At 40.2% G+C, this 22,078-nt stretch overlaps 1 protein-coding gene across 2 annotated transcripts in view; it reads left to right on the plus strand.

Annotated features, from left to right (window-relative positions):
- The first annotated feature begins 3,021 nt into the window (after positions 1-3,021).
- Positions 3,022-22,078, plus strand: part of LOC135200066 (proton-coupled folate transporter-like) — a 29,712-nt gene continuing 10,655 nt past the window's right edge. The window contains exons 1-6 of one of the 2 annotated variants that reach the window (XM_064228332.1): positions 3,022-3,473; positions 9,813-9,935; positions 10,765-10,910; positions 11,326-11,482; positions 12,406-12,568; positions 12,843-13,136. In XM_064228332.1, the coding sequence (XP_064084402.1) occupies positions 9,816-9,935; positions 10,765-10,910; positions 11,326-11,482; positions 12,406-12,568; positions 12,843-13,136 (880 nt within the window). In that variant the 5' untranslated portion in view covers positions 3,022-3,473; positions 9,813-9,815. Of the gene's footprint in view, positions 3,474-8,019; positions 8,156-9,812; positions 9,936-10,764; positions 10,911-11,325; positions 11,483-12,405; positions 12,569-12,842; positions 13,137-22,078 lie in introns of those variants that run through there. The other variant, XM_064228333.1, reaches the window with a different exon arrangement.

Consider the following 22,078-nt stretch of genomic DNA (forward strand, 5'->3'; position numbering starts at 1 on the left):
AGTGGTTGAATTAATATAAAGTTTATTTACTATGGCATTGTTTTGCAAACTTTAGTCTGGTGATTAAATGTGGGTTAATGTGTCGATGCTTTGGTGTTTGCTTTGATTTTCATGGTTAGTTTAATATAATAATGTTGTGGTTGCCTTTCGTTTGTGTTTAGAATTGTGAGCGTTACTTTTCTTTCTTTCAATTTCTTTTTATATGAACTCGGGCGTCATTTCAGATTTTTGTTTGGGGAGGGGGCAAGCCTAATCATGTTTTATTTTTTTATTATTTTTTTATTTTGAGCTATTTTATGTGCTTTTGGAAGCCACATGACCAAGGTATTTCTGCAAAAATTATATAGTACTCCCACTACTGTTTGTTTGTCTCATCATCACTGGTAGCTATTATAGTAGACAGACAAGGGTCAAGAAACGTAATATTTCCGAGAAATTTCATATATTTATGATTGCACATTTAAAAAGAAAACATGCTGTTACTTCTTGGGGCTTCTGGGGTAAGGGAGCTAAGTTGAGGCTTGGAGGTTGGGGGTGGTGGCGGCAGTTTTTTTAATGTACCTTTGTTACAGTGCTGTACTATAAAGTACCCTGAATGAATATTTTTTTACCCTGGATTATACAACATGAGCAGAGAAATTAGCATGAGGAAAAAGTAATAGAAATTGAAGGAAATGTGAGCCATGGTGTGTGTAGTCAAAATGTTAATTTTTAGAAGTGAATTTTATCACAAAACCATATGCTAACTTAGCAATTTCATCCTTATGATGCAAAAATCTAAGCCTGAATAATTATTGGTAACATTGTAATACTCCTTGAAAGAGAGCTCTCATGGCATATTCATCCTCAAAATTTTTTTTACACTTTTCAGAGAAAGAGCAATTTCGAGGAAATACATGTCTTGGTATTTTTAGAAACATAATGACATAGTACTACTTTATTTGAATGGGATTGCTCAAAGGAAATCAACTAGGTCTAGGTGAGCTCGTTGCAAAAGCAGTGAAAGCTAAACAATTGCTAGTAAAATTATGCATCACTGATGAGCATAAAAAGCATTCTTGGCAGTGCTCCCAGTGAATGCTAGCGTTTAAACTCAAATACCTTGCATCCATCGCATGACATCGGAAGGGGAGTAATAGGAACAAAAATGAAAGAATCCATTTACTGCGTAAAAATCTGTGCTGTGCAGTTAATTACGAATTTCATGAGCTTCAATTTTTATCTACATTAAAGGGTGGTCGTTAATCACCGAACATCAGTAACGTTTTGCATATGAATTTATCTGGGCAATCACTTTGTTGATGGTATCCCCCCTACCTGTATACCTTTTGACAACAAGCAAAACTACAGCTTATTTCATCTATATTCAACGGTAGCAACTTAGCCAATGAGCAAGTGGTTGACAGTATATGCTATCCGAGGCCAGTCTTACAGCAGCTCTGACCAACTGCGATAATTTTGAGTCCTGCTTACAAAAAATGTACTTCGGATTATACAAATACTGATTGCATTTGTGGGCTAACAGACTGTTTTTTGCAAACCTGCAGTATTTGCTCTTAAATCACAGGGCACTGTGAAATCAGTTCTTACACCAAAGGAAGTGTTACTTTAAGCTTTTTAACGGTGAGGAATGCGTCTAGCTTTTTATTTTATTTTTACTTTTCTGAAAAAGATACGGTTTGGAAAGAACCTGTAATACCACCTTTTAAGAGCCTGGACAACTCCATAGTTGGGAACTTTTCATATAAACATGCTGAGATGCATTTTTTAAAACTTACTGTGGTAGTTGCATCATAGTGAAAGCGATGAAACAATCTAATGTAGATATTCTGTTATAAAACCCCAAATTTTTATTAATTAAGAGGGATTGGAGTCGGGAAAGGCCTCTACCAGTACAACATCTGCCAAAACAAATACGTACTAATGCATGTGTCCTCTAATAGTATTATAAATGCAAGGACGACGTCTGGAAATGACAGATAAATAGCTGACAAAGGAATAGACTAATGGAGGACGTAAGATACCTGTATAAAGCTGGAAACATCTAATTAAATTGCTACGCCAAATATGGGTTGAGCCGAGAAGAATGTAAAACAAGTTAAATGGGCTGTATGTCTGATACAGTAAATATAAACAAATAATGCATAAGAACTAATTCTCTAGCCAACCCATGGGTGAGCCAGCCAGGAAGCCTACTGCCATACGCAACCGTTGCATCGTATGGCTGGTATCAGTCGCTCTCAACACGCAAATGTAATACCTACCACTAGGGAAGTTGTTTTCATTAGTTATTCACGTATTAAGCAAGTATCCATGGTAGCCCTCTGGCTGGTTTCCAGAAGGTAAAGAAACGGGTTACCAAGCAGGTATCATGCCCACGAGCAAATATGCCTGTGGTGGTGCACTGTAGCCATTACTAAGAAGTGTTTGGAGCGTTCCTTCAGACCAAAGCTTTTAGCCTTTTTACTTCCATTCTCGTTTACTTAGTTTTACAACCAAAACTTTTTAAGAATAATTTATTTAGTGCAGCTGAGGGTGGTCTCTCGTAGTTCCATCTTCAGATGCCCTTACTTGATGTTAATTTTCTGGCTAGTCTTCCTCAGCCCCAACTACTCTTAACAACCATGAATGATGAAAATGACAAAATGGTAACATGTACAATTTCTCGAAAGGATGAGTAATTCATATCCAGCTGCATTATCTTTCGTTCATCTTTTACTTGTAATCTTAAGATAAAAATTTATTTTGTTTTTGAAGTTTACCTTATCTTTAACACGAGGGCATGACGCATCTGTTAAATTTAGGAGAAAAAATAATGACTAAGAATTAACAACCTAAACAATATTTTTATGTTTTTGTTTTAAACGCTTAACAAAAATTCTAGTCGGCAACTTTTTATGGCTGGCAACGAAACGTGTTATTATTCAAGAGAACAATCATGAAAAAGACACGGGCACCAACCCAATTTATGCCCAAAGCGTGCCGTGTGCTTAAGCAGACGACGCTAACATACCGTTCTCTGAGCAGAGCAGAATGCCGCTGCCGCATCAGCTGATCAGTGCCAAGTCTACGTTCGGGACGGTTGGATGTTTCGCTTGTGATATTGTGTCAGTTCCTCGACCCTTGCATGCATGGGCGCTTGGAAATTCGCCATGGTGCCACGAAAATAAAACGAGTTAAATGAAATCTCGACAGGAATTATACATCAGGTGAAGAAGTCTAGAACCGAGAGACAAATAACAATCAATATCAGAGTTGTGACTTGAATAATACCGATTAGCTCACTCCGTCTCTTGTCGTAGGACAACAACGGTATTTCGGCATTCTCAAGACGTCGTTGTGATGATGACGCACGAAAGGGAAGACTCGTCTTTGTTAACGTTCCGGAACAAGTTACTTATGGCAAGCTAATTAGAAAAGAAGAGTCAATACTATTTTTTTTTTTTATTTAATAACGAACTACCACAGCACAAGTAAGTACTTCACGGCAGGCTTATCCTTAATGTTGTTGTACGTAGTAACAGTCAAGGGTATTTGATATGGTGATAGTAGTGTTCGTTCATCTCTGTTATACTATGATAGGAATAAGATTGTGAGTTTTCATCGCCTTGGTGATTATCATCTGTGGACTCGTGACTGGGACCCGCGGTTTCTTGATCATTTTCTCTTCATTTATCATTTGCACAGTATCTCCAGTTGACAGATTGTGGATTTTTTTTCGTACTTTACAGATAATTACGACAGGAAGGTTGAAAATATAATTATCCTCTTGGGTGCTGCAGTCTCGATCTCTCGTAAATGGATTACGATGACGTTAGTTTTCATTATAGGCCTATGTGTTATTTGTTCATTGTTATTGACTTTAAATTATTTATATTGTATTTCATTTAATAGTTTTTTTTATATATATAACTTAATGTGGTCAAGTAAGCTACTGTTATACCCATGGTTCAAACCTTGGTATATAGCGACCTTCGGCTAGCTCAATAAGAATGTATTCTCGTTGTGAATAATAAATAAAAGGAGCCCTTTCGCGCACACAGCCATATAATCATTATTGCCTATTTCACTCATAAGGTGACACACACACACACACACACACACACATATATATAACAACGAATATATGAGATCTATATATATATCTATATTATAATATATATATAGTTTTAAGATATATATATATGTATATATAATAGTATATATATATATATATATATATATATATATATGATATATATATATATATATATATAGGTAGATCTAGGGTACTTATCTGCGGCGGCCTAGACTATGGCAGTTGCAGTTTTTCTATGCAGTTTTACTTCTGCTTCTGTAGAAATACCATATATATAATATATATATATATATATATATAATTAATATATATATATATATATGTGTGTGTGTGTGTGTGTGTGTGTGTGTGTGTGTGTGTGTGTGTGTTACCTTATGAGTGAAATCATTTGACAGTTAACATTCTGTAACTCTGAATCGACTTGCGATTACTAGACTTGTAAGAGCTTATTGAAAATGGTGCCGAAATCTTTCTTGCAATATATTTCTTTGTGCGCTTTGCAAGGCAATAATGATTATATGACTGTGTGCGCGAAAGGGCTCCTTTTATTTATTTTTCACAACGAGAACATTCTTATTGAGCATGCCGAGGTCGCTATATACCAAGGTTTGAGCCATGGGTATAACAGTAGCTTATTTAACCACATTAAGCCCTTATATAAAAAAAAAACAATTATATGAGATGCAATATAAATAAGTTTAAAGGCAATAACAATGAACAAATAACACATAGGCCTTTAATGAAAACTAACGTCATCGTAATCCATTTACGAGAGATCTATATATAAAATATATATAGATATATATATATATATATATATATATAGTATATATATATATATATATATATATATATATATATAGTATATATATATATATATATATATATATATATATATATATATATATATATATACTATAATATATGATATATATATATATATATATATATATAGATATATATATATATATATATATATATATATATATATATAGAAATTCATACACTTAACGCCGTGATCAAGCCTTGTTAAAGACAAAGGTTCAGCATTAATGAAACTTGCTACACACCTTAGCAGGTTTGTCTAAATGACAATAGGCCATAACGGTGTTCGAAAGCCAATAGCTAGTTGGTGAAACTGTGCTTTAGTAAAAATAATTATTGTAAAATTTGAACTGTTCTGATTTTGCGTAAATAGTTGAATGGCAAATCACCGGCTTGTATGTACTTTCGTAATTTTTAAAGTTTAACAGTTTGCAAAATGTTACTTTAAACGTTCGCGGTATTTGAGTCTAGGTTAAAAATGAAAGGGAAAGAAAGATAGACGCTTCTTACGCTAAAAACATAGATTAAATCGAAAGAACACAAACAAATAAGTTCCTTGTATTTCAGAACTGGGTGAATTTGAACGAACCTTAACTTAAAATTACGTACGAACTGAAATTTGCTGTAACGGTCAAATTATCTTACTGCAGTCTGCAGGCAATGTTCGCAAAGTGAAATGGTATCATTATGTAATTCACAGTTGTACCGTATCGTCCTACAGAAATGTGAGTTATTTTCCGCAGACACGAAAGGATTCTTGTTTTCAGGGTTTCCACACTTCCTGATGTTAGGACTATTATTATTATTATTATTATTATTATTATTATTATTATTATTATTATTATTAATATTATTGTTGTTATTATTATTATTATTATTATTATTATTATTATTATTATTATTATTATTATTATTATTATTATACAAGGTAACCCAATTCGAGGTATAACCCGTACGTTTAGCTCGCAGGCCGAAAGTGGAATATAAAATTAATAACCCCAAAAAGTCCACCAGGTTGTTGATCAGCGCTCCACTAATGGGGACATTTAAATGGAGAGAGAGAGAGAGAGAGAGAGAGAGAGAGAGAGAGAGAGAGAGAGAGAGAGAGAGAGATTAACAGCGTAACAGGAGCCAAGATGAAAGAGTCTTTTAGGCTAGTAAGATCAGGTTTAATTCAGTTTTGGGTTGTCCGTATCTCTATGCTTATCACAGGAATTTTCAGTACACACCGAAGTTCATACAGTATGGCATAGTTCCCCATAAGCAGTTCATAGGTGAAAGAGATAGTTCATTTATAAGAGTTCGGGCGCACACACACACACACACATTTATATAAACAACTGTAAATTAAAGAGCAAGTTGCTGGATATATAGAAGTGATGAAAGGGTTATATTTGGTGTTTTGAGATGGTTCGCTCATGTAGAGAAAACGGATGATACGTTGCTGAATAAGTGTATATTTTTATAAAACGCAAAGAGAGGAATACTAGAAAGTACCGGGAAGGTGGAGATTGAGAGATATCGGAAAGGAGAGTGTGCTGAAGATGTGTAGTAGATAGTGGCGATAATGGTGCAATGTGTGATGATGATTGACGAGTCTTCAGTTTAGTCTGCGTAGGTGTATAGAAGCAGTTAAGGTTTTGGAAATTTTTTTTATTTATTTATTTTTTTTGCTACATATTTTTTGTAGTAAATTTTCAGTATTTACTTCGTAATATTCTGTTGATGATTGGGTTTATCTTTTTCAAGCACATTGTATAAAGTCATCACACACACACACACACACACACACACACACACACACACACACACACACACACACACACACACACACACACACACGCAGGTCACTTTTCCATGAATCATCGAAAAAAATCGAAATGAATGATTCAACCGAACATAAGCTACGTCACATCTCTAAACGGAAAAAAACAGCTCATCCGTCGTGAACGCGCGCATCCTGTGTCGGTCATTCTCTCTCTCTCTCTCTCTCTCTCTCTCTCTCTCTCTCTCTCTCTCTCTCTAAGTTAGAAGTACTATCACACACCTTTCCCTTGCATCAACTGAGATAAAGATGATTTTATTCCAGAGATAATGTTCGCATATTGTATGAAGGAAGCGAGAGTAGAAGGGACTTTTCAATAGCAAACTATAGTACAATTCCATTCTAATCTTTCATATCCGACCTCCTACCTCGTGATGCTTATTTCAAATTGCTTGCCTCTTAATGAGATAAGAAATCAACGCTATCAGATAGATAACTGCATTTTTTACTTCCACTGGACTTAATCTGAATTTAAGATGAAATGTGTATACTAATCATCTGCGCATCATATATTTTTTAACGCAATCACCTGAGAATATAACGTTGTCATACGATGATGATTATTGTCATGTGAAGCCATTTCACTGTTTGATAACTTAATCTGTCCCTTTATGTTGTGTTGTTACGAGATCTTAGAAGCGCAAACTTGGAATTCATGGCAAACATTAATTATGGCGTTATAGGGGTGGTGACAAACTAGAATGAGAGTAAACAAATACGTATAGAATGGAACAACATACTCTGTAAACAATGCTCATGGGTGAACAGTCTCATTACATACGTTATGGCATCTGCAGGAAAAAAAATCAGGACAAGGTACAGTACAAACTAGGAAACGAGAAGAATATTGCGGATAATAGTGCAGAGACATCGTAAAGGAGTATGCAACCGAAAGTAGTAATGAACCTTTCAGATACTAAATTAGAAGCTAGTCCTACAGGTATAGGTCAATAATAAAGGAAATGATTAGGCCTAGTCAAGGCGGAAAGAGGCCTAAACGTGTACAAGAAATATGAGAAAAACTAGATTATTGATTGAATATACCTACATGGGACACCTTTTCCCCATATACTTAAATATCGTGATTATATAACTGACTCGTTAATAGGAAGTAGGTATTCAAGTTTTGTTGATAAATCCGCAGGAAAGAAAACAGAAAGGAAAATAGGAATTTTCAGAATTGAGGGGCCGTTGCATAGACAAAGCCACTTTCATGATACATGCATGTGACAGACGACAGTGATTGTGCCTGTCGGACGCCGCAATAGACTCTGAGGATCCCTATTCCTTGCCTCGGTAAAAACTAATATAGTCCTATGTGACTTCTCTCTTACTAATACGTGAAACAAAAGGAACGTAGATTTTCGTAAGAATGAAATTTGGCGTAAGATCAAGGATTGTTGAATTCAATTGCTTCAAGAGATCCGGTAAGTGTATTACCATAGCTACTAGGTAATTTACCTATCCTAGCCTAAGGTTTATCAGTAGGTAAGCTACCTATTTTGCTTGGTAGGGTTATTTATTAACTAGGTAGGCTAGTACCTAGTACTAGGTAGTGAAAGTAGGATATAGGTAGTAGGGCTAGGTAGTAGTGTAAGCTAAACTAGGTAATGGTTAACAGTACCCTAGAGTATTTAATGATTACTAGGTACTCTTATTTAAAAATATACTCCTGCACATAAACCATGTAGCCTATACTATTTCTGACAGAAAGTGTTTATAGTACTATGCATATTTAGCCATTATTTTAGGTGTCAACCACTCATTCTTGTATTATCCCATCTCCTACATATCCGGCAGTATGGCATACCCCAGCAGGAGACAGGGTTTTTGGGAAGGGGAATTGACGTTTTCCTATGTTATTTTACTTACTGAACAAGAATTTAAAGTAATTAACCCCCAGGGGCCAGTACTAAAAACTGCCAAAATACATTGGATGCCCCCAATCCCTAGTGGATGTTGTATCCGCGGTTACGTTCCCTTGCAGTTTCGTGCAGAACTAGTATTCTTAGAATTACCCTGCAAGAAACGCAACCGCGGATACAACATCCACTAGGATTGGGGCGTCCAATGTATTTTGCCGTGTTTAGTACTGGCCCCTGGGGGTTTAATTACAGTCGTCCGAATAAATATTACTTAAATTTCTTGTTCAGTATGTAATACTGCATAGAAGAACCGCAACTGCCATAGTCTGGGCCGCCGCGGATAGGTACCCTAGATCTACCGAAAACCAAAAACGAGTGCCATGCACAGAGCTGGAAAGGTAGCAGATGAGTAAATCAGCTCATCATCACTTGAAAGATATGTAATTAGTCAATAATAGCTATATAGCTATAAATAGCTCCAGTGAATTTTATAATGCATAAAAATGTTTAAGGATAGTTAGCTATAGGGATGCAATAAGCAACCGTAGCGTGCTGAGGGTCGATGGGGCAGTTGCCTCACTGTGTTCCTCTCTTCCTAACATGACATAGAACACCTTAAAAGAAAAAATGTAATGGCTACCGAAGTTAATTTCAGCCTAACCTTGCACACTTGGTCTTCACTTTCAAGGGACACCTCTTGTCTTTCCATTAGCATTGCATACAGCACAGGCCTATATCCTTTATCTTGACAGTGGAAGGTACAGATATCCAGGTAATTGACTTTCAGTGAAGTTGTGTTTTGTGGAGGAGAGGGATTTATTATTGGAATGGGTTACCTACATCAAGGTTTATGAAGAATGTTTTTCATCATCATTAGATATATCTCTTGAAACATTTCATACTCACAAGGCAGGTAGTGGTAAGATGATGAAATTTATGGAAAATTGCCATATTCAGTAAACATCTAGGAACGTTACCATAAGAATTTATGAGGTTTTAAAGGTTTGAACAAGAATAGTGGATACTCTCCAGTTTCCAAGGACTTGGGACTGAACAATCTCAAAACCAACTTGTTAAATACATTTTTATCTTATTATAATTCTCATTGAATATAGATTTAACATTTTGATAGTAGGCAGTTGAAAACAATAAGACTGGTTCAACCATTTACATGTGTCCAAGTATACTAAAAAAATTTCAATGTTAAAATCTTTTACAGAACATGTGGAGAATTACTGTAGAACCTGTTGTGTTCCTGTACAACATAGCAGATACTGTACAGATGAGTGTCCAGCAAGATTTCATATTCTACAGACTTTGTGCTCAAAATTATTCTGAAGAGGTGAGAAGGATGTGAAAGGGCAATAAATACTGTGTGAAATTAATATTAAGGTTATATCAAGAGAATAATTTATCAGCATTCATCTAAAACAATCTCTTAACTTTCTCTCTCCATTGTTGTGTTCACTTTGAATGTTAAAGATTTGAAGATATTTGACAACTGTACTGTTATGTGGATGGTGTACTAAAATTTGCTTATATCATTACACTTTTCAGAAGCTTGTCATTGGCTACTTGACCTTTGGCCATTGTACAGAATCAGTCTCAAATATATAGTACAATTGTAAAGTACAGTAGATAGGAAATACACTGCCTATCTTTGTTTATATTGTTTATATACACAAGCTATGCCAGGAGAACCTGTTATTGGTATCACAAAGTTGCTCCAAATTTGATTGCAGCATATGATACGTACTTCTACTTTTAACCATTTACGAAAATTAATAAAGATATGTTTGGAGCTAAAAAGAACATACCAAGGAATGCAGAGATAAAACTTTGACTTTAGTTTATGCATGCTAGGGCTTTTACATTTGTGCGATGTTATTTCTTTACTGTACTTAATTATGTAAGAGCATGGAAAATTTATTTCTTTAATTTGGAAATACTATGGTTAGCACTATAAGTTACTGGAGATGATATTTCATTGCAGTGTTATATTCAGTTTAGAGATTGCATGATATATCAAATGTATGTTTATATTAGTTGAATCAAGAAAAAGTTGGATAAATGTTGGCTGCCTTTTTTTTTATTAACTCATGTTGTGTAGTTTATGTAATACTGAAGTACAGGGGTAAATAAAGACTGATGTACGTACTACCATATTGCAGGTATGCAGGAATTTTGAAGCAATTGGGCAGGTAGACAAGCTCTCTGGTGTCCAGGCAGAAGCAGTGAAGAGAGTCATGTGGATAAGTGTCATCACTGGAATTTTGGCAGTTATAATGTCGCAGATTCTTGGTCTGGCCCTTGATAGGTAAGGCGTTGTGTGAAGGCTAATTTTTCAAAAGTAGGCCACTTTGTGCAGTCGATTTTAAGTGGGTGAACATTTCCCATTGTGACAGCCTCTTTTGTAGTGTTTGCAAAAATTGGGAAAACTTTGTGGTAACATCATTTCTGCTATGCTTATGGATTACAGTGCTCCATTTACTAGAGAATCAAGTCACTGCTCTAAACCAGACTTTACTACTGTGAAAAACTCTTTCTCTGTACTATAGTTACTGTGGTTTCCTTGCTTTTGTAATTTAAAGCATTTGTAATAAGGCTTTAGATTTATTTAGATTATTAATGTTATATATGAAAAGTTATAATGATATTTATGCCTCCTCTGATATCTAATAATGCATGTGAAGCCACTGCTAAACCAAATCTTACACAAGTTCATGTTCCAGATATTCCCGCAAAGTAGTCATGTTAATACCCTTCCTTGGTAGTCTGGGACTAAATTTAGTTTGTCTTCTGGTGGCGGCAAGTCCTATGGTTTCACTAGATGTCCTTTATGTAGGAGCAGCACTTCGGGGGTTGGCTGGAGGATATGTAGTCTTTAAGGTTAGTTGAGTAAGATTTTTATAATATTGGAATCTTTTGTAGTCCTTTGTAGCTGGTTTGAATTCTTTTTGTGTCTACTATGTATGCATTTTGTTACATTACACAAAATATAGAATAGTATATAAAGGAATGAGTAGCAGAAACTAATCAAATATCACAATTGTAACCTTTGAAAGTGAAGAATAAAAAAGTATAACAACATTTACAGGTAAAGGAATATAAATGAAAAACAAAGAAATACGTACTGGTGTGAAATGAAATAAAAAGCTAACATATGTAAGGCTTTTTTAGGATAAAGGGTCCTATGGAAATTTTGCATGCCTAGAGGAACATTGCCGGAATTTGGCACGTTTCATGCATTATTGTACTGCTGACCCCTGTATTAAGGAACTGTAAATGAGGGTTGTTGTCTTAAGTGTGACATAGATGACTACAGGACTTGCCTTCCAAGTTCCTTGCATACAAATAATAATGCCAAAAAGAAATCTCATAACAGTAAACTGCACTCCAAACTTTTAAGTGTTGATTACAGTAATTTGTAAATAACTAATACAGAGCAAAGAGAGCTACAAGCGAACTTTACTGTGGTAGCAGCAGATGCTACTGAGCAAACTTGAAGCCTTGACAAGAGCAATCAAGTAATAAAGGTACACTGACAAACAAGCTAAGAAGTCACTGGGTACCACATAGTCAAGGTGAAGTATAACATTTGCAAATGAATAATGGTTTTCTTCCACATTTTGAATTTGAATTCATATGCTGGAAGGCTCCCTAAGAACTGGTCAGATAGAAGTGAGATCCATAGTCATGATGTTATCAGCAAAAGGATCCTTATTAGTGAAGGTAGATGTACTATCTGGGAACAGTTTTGATTTTTGAAATTTACTTATGATGTGTGCTTATGTAGTATTTTTCCTTCTCAGTCTTCAGTTTCAAGCTATATTGTCAACCTGGTTGATGTCAGTGAGAAGACAAACCGATTAGCTGTAGTTGAAGCAATGTTGTTTTTTGGAAGTGCTGTTGGACCCCTCGGTTTGCAGGTCCTGATGTTTTATGGCACCCAAAAACATGCCTACCTCTTCATGTGTAAGTGAATCCTTTTGCAGTTAGTTTATTTATGAAATTCTTGGTTAGGTGATAGCATATAGTACCCAACCTAATGCTCTGAAACTTATCCTGGATATATAAACTTGTATTTCGGATGTTTGATCTGTCAGACATATTTGGTAATTCCAGTCAAAGTTTTAAAGCACTGTATGATGAAATGTAGAGAGACAAACAAAAATATCTGGTGATTAGATTTACATTGAAGTACAGCAGTTATTTTTATGCTGAGTTTTTTACTTTTTCTATTTCACAGGTTGTGAGTGCATCATAATTCTAGCACTTATGTACATTGTTGTACTTCTTCCTGATTATACCGTTAGAGGAGAAGTCAAGCCTCCTTCCCTAATAATTAACAATAACATAGCTGATATTTGTGTTGAGTATCAGGCTGTTTCTGTAAGAAAACCTACTTGCACAAAACACTGCAGTGTTTTAAGGAACTTCAGTAATGCATTGGCTATCACATTCCGCAAGCGGAAACCAGGGATTCGTGGTGCCATTATAATGTTATTCATTGCAGATTTTTTCATTGCAATTGTCTTTGCAGGTGAGTTTTGTTTAATTTCCACGGAATATTGAATGTTGCATTTTTGTACATGAACTTTCCTGTCAGACATATACTTAGCTTACGTCTCTGACGTCACGACAGAATTCAAAACTCGCGGCAAACGCGACAGGTATTCAGGTGATCTACCTTCCCACGCCGCTGGGAAGTGGGTGTAAGAACCAACGTACCTTTCTTGCCAGATTTTTTCTGTCGTCGGTGTCGACCACACCTGTTGTCGGTACCTCTTGACAGTTGGATTCTTTTCTCGTTTTCGCCCTGGATTGTTTTCTACGGACTTTTGGTGAGTACCCGATCTTTTGGCTTGGCATTCGCGATTTGTGGACCGTTATTTGACTTTTCTTTGGTTTTTCTTTGGATTTTCATTTGATGTCTGATGTTGATACTAAGAAAACTGCTATGTTTAGAGTTTGTTGTATGACTGAGTGTAAGGTGAGGCTACCGAAAGCTGCGGTAGACCCTCACACAGTATGTTTGAAGTGTAGAGGGAATGAATGCACCTTTAATAATCCTTGTAATGAATGTGAAAAGCTGAATGAGGATGAATGGAAGTCTTTGTCCTTCCTACTTGAGGAAGCTTGAAAAGGATAAAGTTAGGAAAGCTTCTTCTAGAGCAGTAGTAGATCTATTTAGCGAGTTGGATATAGATAATCCTATTTTAGAAGTAGCTCCTTTGTCAGTTTCAGCTCCTGCTCCCTGCACCGAAGCCGAAGATGCGCCTTCGGGAAGTGGCCTCCATGAAAGCCACCATTCGCAGTATGGAGATGAAAATTAAACTTTTATACATTCAACTTACCTGTCAGATATATACATAGCTATTACTCCGTCGTCCGACAGAAATTCGAATTTCGCGGCACACGCGGCAGGTAGGTCAGGTGATCTACCCCCCCGCCGCTGGTGGCGGGAATAGGAACCATACACGTTTTTCTAATTCATAATTTTTCTGTCGCTGGAATGTAAACACGTTTGCAGTTCCTCCTGACTTGATTTTTGGATTTCATCGCCATCGATCTACTGGGCGATCTTTTGCAGGGAAGTACTGGATCTTTGGTTCGGCATACGCATATTAATTTGTTTTTATAACTTTGGCTTCGAAAATTTCGAAGAATTGTTTACGTGTAACTACCGAACTTTTCGGTAGACACTCACATAGTTTGCAAGAAGGAAAATTTTAATATTTATTCATAATAACGTGTAGTAATGTTAGAATTGATTGAGCTAACTTCCTTCTTGAGGATGTAAGGAAAGAATAGTTACGCTTCCTTTAGAAGTTTATATAGCTCTCGTACTAACGAGCAGTTAGAGCATTAACAATACTAGTAGTGTGGTATCCTCATCTCCTTCTTATCTTCACAGAATCTTCAAATTCATATTGCAAATTGAAGACAAAGAATGTAGCTCAAAATACGAGCTATTGAAAGGTAAGAAGTGATTTTAGTGTTAGTGCAGTGGAGGTGCGTTCTGATCGGCTCTGTTTCGCTCCCAGGCCTAGACCTCTTCCAAGCTCACATACCCAGAGGAGAAGGAAAGTCGAAAGCCTTACGGAGGTTATGGAGAATACTTCGATCAGGCGTCCCTCGGCAGGATCTGTAGAACGTCCCAGACTGCCAAGTTTCGCCATTGGAAAGGCGTCCTAATTAGTAGAGGGTGCGTTCGATCGGCTCTGTCTCGCTCTCAGGCCTAGACCTCTTCCAAACTCACAAGCCCAGAGGAGAAGGAAAGTCGAAAGCCTTACGGAGGTTATGGAGAATCCCCCACAGATCGGGCGTTCCCTCGGCAGGATCTCAAAACGTCCCAGACTGCCCAGGGATAAGCCATTGGAAAGGCATCCTTTAAAAAGTGCGTCTGTTCTTCAGTTTCTTCATCTTACATCCGAAAAGACGAAGAATGTACATGGTTTGGAGTTCGGACGATCTGGCTCGTTCTCTGAATAAGAGAACACTGACCTCAAACAGACTACGCGAGCCGCGTTCCAACAGACTAGCGCGAGCCTCGTTCATACAGTTAAAACGCGAGCCGCGTTCCAGCAACTGAGTGCGAGCCGCGTTCCAGAACTTTTTTCTTGGCGCAAGGCGCCTTCAAAGAGAATACAGATGGCTTAACTAAGGAGCCTTATAATAGAGTGGCAATCAGAAGGATGCTTCCATTGAACGTTTACTGGCAAGAGGCTCGTATAACAAGACTAGAGGCGCTCGGATCTCTTAGGGCGCACGGGACCTTCCACGCAAGCGGAACGTTCCAGGAGCGAGTCTCCTTTCTAGCGTGCGGAACATTCCAGAGGTCGCGCGGACTATCCAGACGCCAGGCGCTAGGCGCAAGGATCCAGACGCCAGGCGTCAGAAGTTTCCAAAATCTTCATTTGAGAGAGAGGTCAGTCGCGAGACTCCTCTTTGAGTTTTTAACTTGAGCAACTTTCCCCTGGCAAATGTGCAAGATGTCGCACAGGCGGCCGTTGCTTTTGTCAGAAGGATTCTGATACTAAGAGAAGCCCCTTTTCATTATTCGAAGACTCCTGTTAGGCAGTTCCTCTCAATGCGGACTCTTTCCTTCATCCATGCTCTTCCCTCGTTTTGAGGAGGCGGAAGAACTTTGGAGTTTTTCTTAATAAGAATCTCATCGACGTTTGGGTATGATGGCGGATAGGAAATATCTACTTCCTTCCGTAAACCCTAGTGATGAACAGGAATTCTGTCTCTTCCGCGATTTATGAGGAAATCACGAAGATTTAAAGAGTTCCTGGATTAACTTCGTTCCTTAAGGATATATATATACTCTTTCTTTCGTTCTATTAAACGAAAAGAACGAAGATAGTAGAAGGTAGTAGTTTTTCTACTGTATGAGAATACGATACGGTCACAAAAATCATAAACACATACCGTAGTTACTTCTTTTTGTTGGTTTTCTGTGCAACTCAATTACCAGTATCCTTCTACGACTTTCCTAGGAAGGACTACGCTTAAAGGGATTGTTAAGACAACACCTACTTAGCTTCTAGATTTATCGAAGTCTTTTTTCGCTTAAATATGCTTCCTGAAGTTCGATAATAATTTTATAAAATTCCTTTGTTAAATGGAGTAGCTGGCAACTCTGGAAGAGTAAGCGGGGACTGCTTTCGCTGAGAGCCTGAGACCAACGCAGTACGCCTACGCCTGTGACTGTCAGTACCATGTAGGTGTCAGTCATGAGAGGTCGGGTGTATCTCTCTCTCCTGCGGGATGGAATAACTTCCGATCTCTCCCATACGATCGCGGTCTTAACCTCGGATTGAGGGATAGTTAAACTAACATAAATAAATATTGTATGCCTTTTGCTAAGAAGCTTTCAATAAGAGAGATAGTACAACCTTTCAATGCTGTTTACCGTAGGTAACATTATTAAAGGATTCTATCGCAGCAGAACATTATATTATGTAATGCTCTCAGGCTTACGAAAGCATAGCTTATTAGAGTACCTGCTCAGAAGATGGATGAGTCGGATGGGAAACATTCTCTTTGGGGCAGAACTTGTTTCCCTGAATGGACTATACTACGTATATAAAGCTTTTTCCTACTAAGAACGGAATTAACATGTGAAAGGATGTCGGGTACCATAAAGGCACAGGTGTTCTGGCACATAACATAAAAAGAATTAGAAGAAAGCGCCAGTCTGGCGCAATGCTCCAGAAGCGCCAGCCTGGCGCAAAATTTGCGCCAGAAGCGCCAGCCTGGCGCAGTGAGCCAAGAGCACCATCCAAGATTTTCTCGTTTTAGCGAGTTATTAACCTAAGATTCCAGTAGCCTCTTGGACACCAAGCTCAGTAACGGCAAAATTCGTTCCTGATTTCGTTACCATTTAATCACTTAGGTCAATTCCACGACTCTCTCATATCGCAAAGAGCATCGAGAATCTCTCTTTTCGCTCCTATTCGCGTTAACAAAGAGATCCTTCTCGATCGACGATAATAACTGTTAACATGTTTTCAAAACATTATTGGAAAGAGTTGTGAGAACCTGCGGAAAGTCTTCTTCATAGATCTCTCAGTAAGGTAGAAGACGACAGGCTTCCTATAGACTGCTTCCTTTTCCTACTTCTCCCCCGATTGAAGATGACGGGGGAAAAGCTTCAAGGAAGATTATCTTGGCAGTACAAGAGCAACTGGCCTCTTTGGTGGGAGTGTTAGCGCCTCGTAGGAAGGACGTTGCGCTTCCAATCAAGAAGTCCTTTGTCCTCTCTCCCTGCGAAGCGAGAGGGCGTCATGCAGACGTGAAGCTTCCAAACATATCGCAGAGGCTTCGGTTTTCGAGAGCGAGATCGGGAGAATCTTACGGAAGACACGTAACGCGAGAGGACGTACGTTGAGACCGTCGTTCAAGACATGAAGCGTCATTTAAAGCTGCTTTTAGACCGCGAGCTCCAACCAAAAAATTTGGCGCCAGTTAGGACGCCTTTTGATGAGCGAAGCGTCTTCCAGGCGCGAGGCGTCATCCAGAACGTCAGCAGCCACACAAGCGGGAGGTGTCGCCAGGACGCTTGGCGGACTAGAAGCGTCAATCCAAGCGGGAAGCGTCATCAATTTATGGAGAGAAGCCTGGGCTGTTGGCGCCTTCCAGGACTATTAAAGCGGGAAGAGGAAGGAATATCATTCCCTTAGCCCCTCTCCTATAGAGTTTGTCTCCTCCAGAGGAAAGACGTACTGAATTAGCAGCGGAGACTCATCTAGACCGAGAATTAGAAGTAAACTCGGAGGAGCAGTATCAAGGAAGAGAAGGACCTGTCGAAACTATAAAGTTTGACAGCTGGCTTCTAGAGGAGTATGGAGACGACTTGACTCCATGCCTCTCCTCCTTCTCCGCGCTCTCTTTTCTCGAGTGCAAAGACGAAGAAATCTTCGTCTTTTCTTAGAATGAAGCCAGCCCTTTCGATGAAGAGGGCTCTTCAGTCTTTAGACTCTTGGATGAAGTCGAAGAAGGAGTTAGTTAGAACGGTCTTCTGCATGCCTCCAGCGAGACTAGCTGGTAAAAGAGGCATTGGTGTCAGACGGGAGAGAATATGGGTATTTCTCTTCCGTCTACGTCAGAAGCGGACTTTTCGACCTTAGTGACGCTTCACGTAGACAAGGGTTTGAAATCAGCCCGTATAACTTGGGGCATTTCAGAACTGGACCATCTCCTCAAGGGACTCTTTCTTTCATGTATTGGAAGTTTTCAACTTCTTAGATTGGTCCCTTGGGGTGATGTCAAAGAAAAGCCCATGATTCTGAAGGACTCGAACCAGAAGTCCTTCTGTGTATTTCGTTTGTATAGACAAAGCGGTTCAGGATGGCTCGGTTGAGATCTCCTCTTTATTTGGAGCAGGTCTTCTTAAAAGAGGACAGTATATAGTGCCTTTTTAACCAAAGCGGTCTCCCACGCTCAGAGGGCAGCGCTTCTGTACTCGCCTTTGTCTGACTTTTTGGTTTCCCTTCTCAGTTAGTGAAGGGATTTCTCGTTCATTAACTGAGAAGGCGACTCAAGACCTTCTGACGCAGTCAGCAAGGAAGAAGAAATCTGCAGACAGCCTAAAGAACACTGTCCACTTGTCTGATGATGGAGAAAGAACCGTGGGCCTACAACCTGACACAGATGCGCTAGATGCGAACATATAGGATAGATAAGAGTGTCCGTTGTGGACATTGCCAGACATCCTCGAGACTCTACCAGGCTCGAAGCTCGGCAAGTGGGGAGGAGCCAACCAGGCGCGAGGCGCCAGGCAGGAGCGAGGCGCCAGGCAGGCGCGAGGTACCAGCCAGCCGCTAAGCTCCAGGCAGGCGCAAGGCGCCACTCCAACCGGGCGCTAGACGCCAGCCAGCGCAAAGCTCCAGGCAGGCGCGAGGCGCCAGGCAGGCACAAAGCGCCAACCTGGCGCGAGACGCCAGCCAGGCCACGAGGCGCCAGCCAAGCGGAGCCGAGGGCCAGGCGCCGAACAGCCGAGCCAGCCAGGCGCCGAAGCCAAGCTCTAGGCGCGAATCTCCAGCTAAGACGCCAGGCGCGAGTGAGGCGCCAGCCAGGCGCGAGACGCCAGGCAGGCGCGAAGCACCAGGCAGGCGCGAGGCGCCAGCCAGGGGCCAGGCGCCAGGCAGGCGCGAGGCGCCAGCCAGGCGCAAGCCAGGCTCTGGGCTTCATCCAGAAGAGATCTGTTGCAAAGAAAGCCCTGGTCTTCTTTGGAAGAGTGGAATCTCTAAAGCACTTCTTGAGTAACTTGATGTTTCCTTCAAACAGCTAAGAATTAAAAGCGCTTGAAGTGCGAGCTTTTAACAATTCTTGTTCTTTCCATAACCATATGTCGTGAGAGTCATATTAGCTGTAATAACGGGAGATGCAACTCTGTGTTGACTTCTCTTTGCACGAAGGAGATCAAGTGGGCCTATGAGAGATCCTTCTCTCTTTGTTATACGTGTCCACGGATGCGTTTGCTGGGATAGGGAGCCGACACTGATCCTTAACTAGTAAAATTAAAATTTTTTTTTAATTTTAAACATAAGTGTATTATTTTCTGAGGTTATTTGAAATGAGTTTGGGGATAGCTCTTTTTTTTCAAATTAAGCACAAACCCTCGTGTTAGGATCAGGTGATCGGGATCGGTGTTGTGCTCCTTAAATTATGCCAATAGGCATTGGTGTATTGTCATGTAAGTGGATAAGACCCCATTGACAAATGACCACTAGATTCTGTCAAGTAAGTGGATAAGACCCCATTGACAGATCTACAAGAACTCTTAGCCATAGGTCACATCCTCGCTGAGGCTCTTGAGACGAAGCAGACTACTAGCAATAGCTAGGAAGTCGACCCTTCGTCTAAACACATAGGAACCAAGGTTTTTATTTATTTATTACCTACAACGTATGTTTTTACCTTGTCTATCAGTAATAGCGTCTTTTACCCTCCACCAATGGTGTGAATCAGCTATGTATATATCTGACAGGTAAGTTGAATGTATAAAAATGATATTGTTATGATACAATAAAGTTTTTATACATACCTTACCTGGCAGATATATACAATTAAATGGCCCTCCCAGCCTCCCCTCAGGAGACAGCTGGAAGAAAAATTATGAATTAGAAAACGGGTATGGTTCCTATTCCCGCCACCCAGCGGCGAAGGGGTAGATCACCTGACCTACCTGCCGCGTTGTGCCGCGAATTCGAATTTCTGTCGGACGACGGAGTAATAGCTATGTATATATCTGCCAGGTAAGTATGTATAAAACTTTATTGTATCATAACAATATCATATTTAGAAGGTAAGAGTGATTCCAATAGTGATTTGTGCAGTGATCCCAGTGCAGTGGAGGAGGGTGCGTCTGATCGGCTCCCTAATGCTTCCAGGCCTAGAACCTCTTCCAGACTCCCAGTCCAGTGGAGGAGGAAAGTCGAAAGCCGCAGGAAGGTTAGGGAGCATATCCCCACGGTCAGGCGTCCCCTCTGTAGCTCCTGTTGATCGTTCCCAGGCTACCTTGGATCGCTCCAAGAGAGAAATCTTGCGACAATGCTTCTCGTCTTCGCCTTCGCCTTCTCCTAAACGAGGATGGAGCTCTACGGAAGCCTCGTGCCCTTCCATCCAGCCCTGAAGTTTTTTCGGAAGAGCCTGAGGTGGAAGCGAAGAAACGTAAGAGATCTCTGGAGTATTGTTCCCCGAGCAGAGATCGAGCCTCGTCACCTGTTCAAGAGTTTGTGAATTCTCCTTGCAAGGGTGTTGGCTAACCTTTCAGGCGCAGATTTCGGCTCTGGCTGGCTCTCTTTGCGTGTCGTCTCGTAGTAGGAAGGACGTCTCGCTTCCTGTAAAGAAGTCCAGGCCTCCCCTCTCCTGACTCTCGCTCATTCGACGGAAGCGGCCCGCTCGCCTGTGTGTTCGGAGTCTCGCAGGAGACTTTCTGCTTCGGACAAGATCCCATCTGCGTCCAAGCGCCATTCGCCTGACAGACAGGATGTCTTTGTTTCTCCTTCGGACAAGGAGCAGGCTTCGCGTAGGAGATCTTCGCCCTACAGACGCTCTTCTCGAGGACAGGATCGCTCCCCTTGATAGGCACCAAGAGCTAGTAGGCGCTACTCGCCTCCCGTAGCCGCTCCTCGTCTCGCTTCCACTTCTCCTGTTGACAAGCGCCCTCAATCGGACAGGCGCTCTTCGCTGGACAGGCGTCAAGAGCCTGTTAGGCGCGTTTCTCCTGCCAAGGCGCTCTTCACCTGACTTTTCACTCTCCTCGAGTAGGCGCTCTCCCAGTAGGCGCTCGTCGCCAGAGAGCCTCTCTCTTCGTTTCAGGCGCCAAGAGCCTGGTATCCCGCTTGCTCTCATTGGCAGGCGCTGTTCGCCTGGTAGCCGCTCTCCTTGGATGGCGCCAAGAAGCCTGATAGAAGTTTTTTCTTCAAACAGGCGCTCTGCTCCTTACAGCCGCCTTACTCCTGTTTAGGCTCCAAGAATCTGGAAAAACGCCCTCCTCAAAGACAAGAAGGATTTTGCGAGTAAGCAAAGTTCCAGAATTTTTGTCTCCAAGAGTCAAACCTCACTCTTCAAGAGACTTTTCTAAAGGTAGCCGCGCCTCTAAGGATCATGAGGGCTCTTCTGATGACGAAGAACAGGATCCCTCGGAAGAAGAAGGACCAAAAGACTCCTCTGTTTCCTCGTATAAGAGGTAACAGATTTGCTCCTTCAAGAGTTTGGAGATATCCTTTCTCCTCTGGCTCCTCCTCCTCCTCTTTCTTTGTCACTCCGAAGACTTCGAAAGGTTTCATCTTGTGTAAGGATGAAACCGACTATTTCAATGAAGAAGGCACTTAGAGGTTTTGGGGAATGGCTCCCTTGCTAAGGAAGAGAAAGGGAAGACTGTTTTCTCTTTCCCCTCCTTCTAAACTGACTGGCAGATTAGGATTCTGGTACGAATCAGGGGAACCTTTAGGCCTCGCTCTCCCTTCT

The sequence above is a fragment of the Macrobrachium nipponense genome, chromosome 26, assembly GCF_015104395.2.
Source record: "Macrobrachium nipponense isolate FS-2020 chromosome 26, ASM1510439v2, whole genome shotgun sequence".
Classification (NCBI taxonomy): Eukaryota; Metazoa; Arthropoda; class Malacostraca; order Decapoda; family Palaemonidae; genus Macrobrachium; species Macrobrachium nipponense.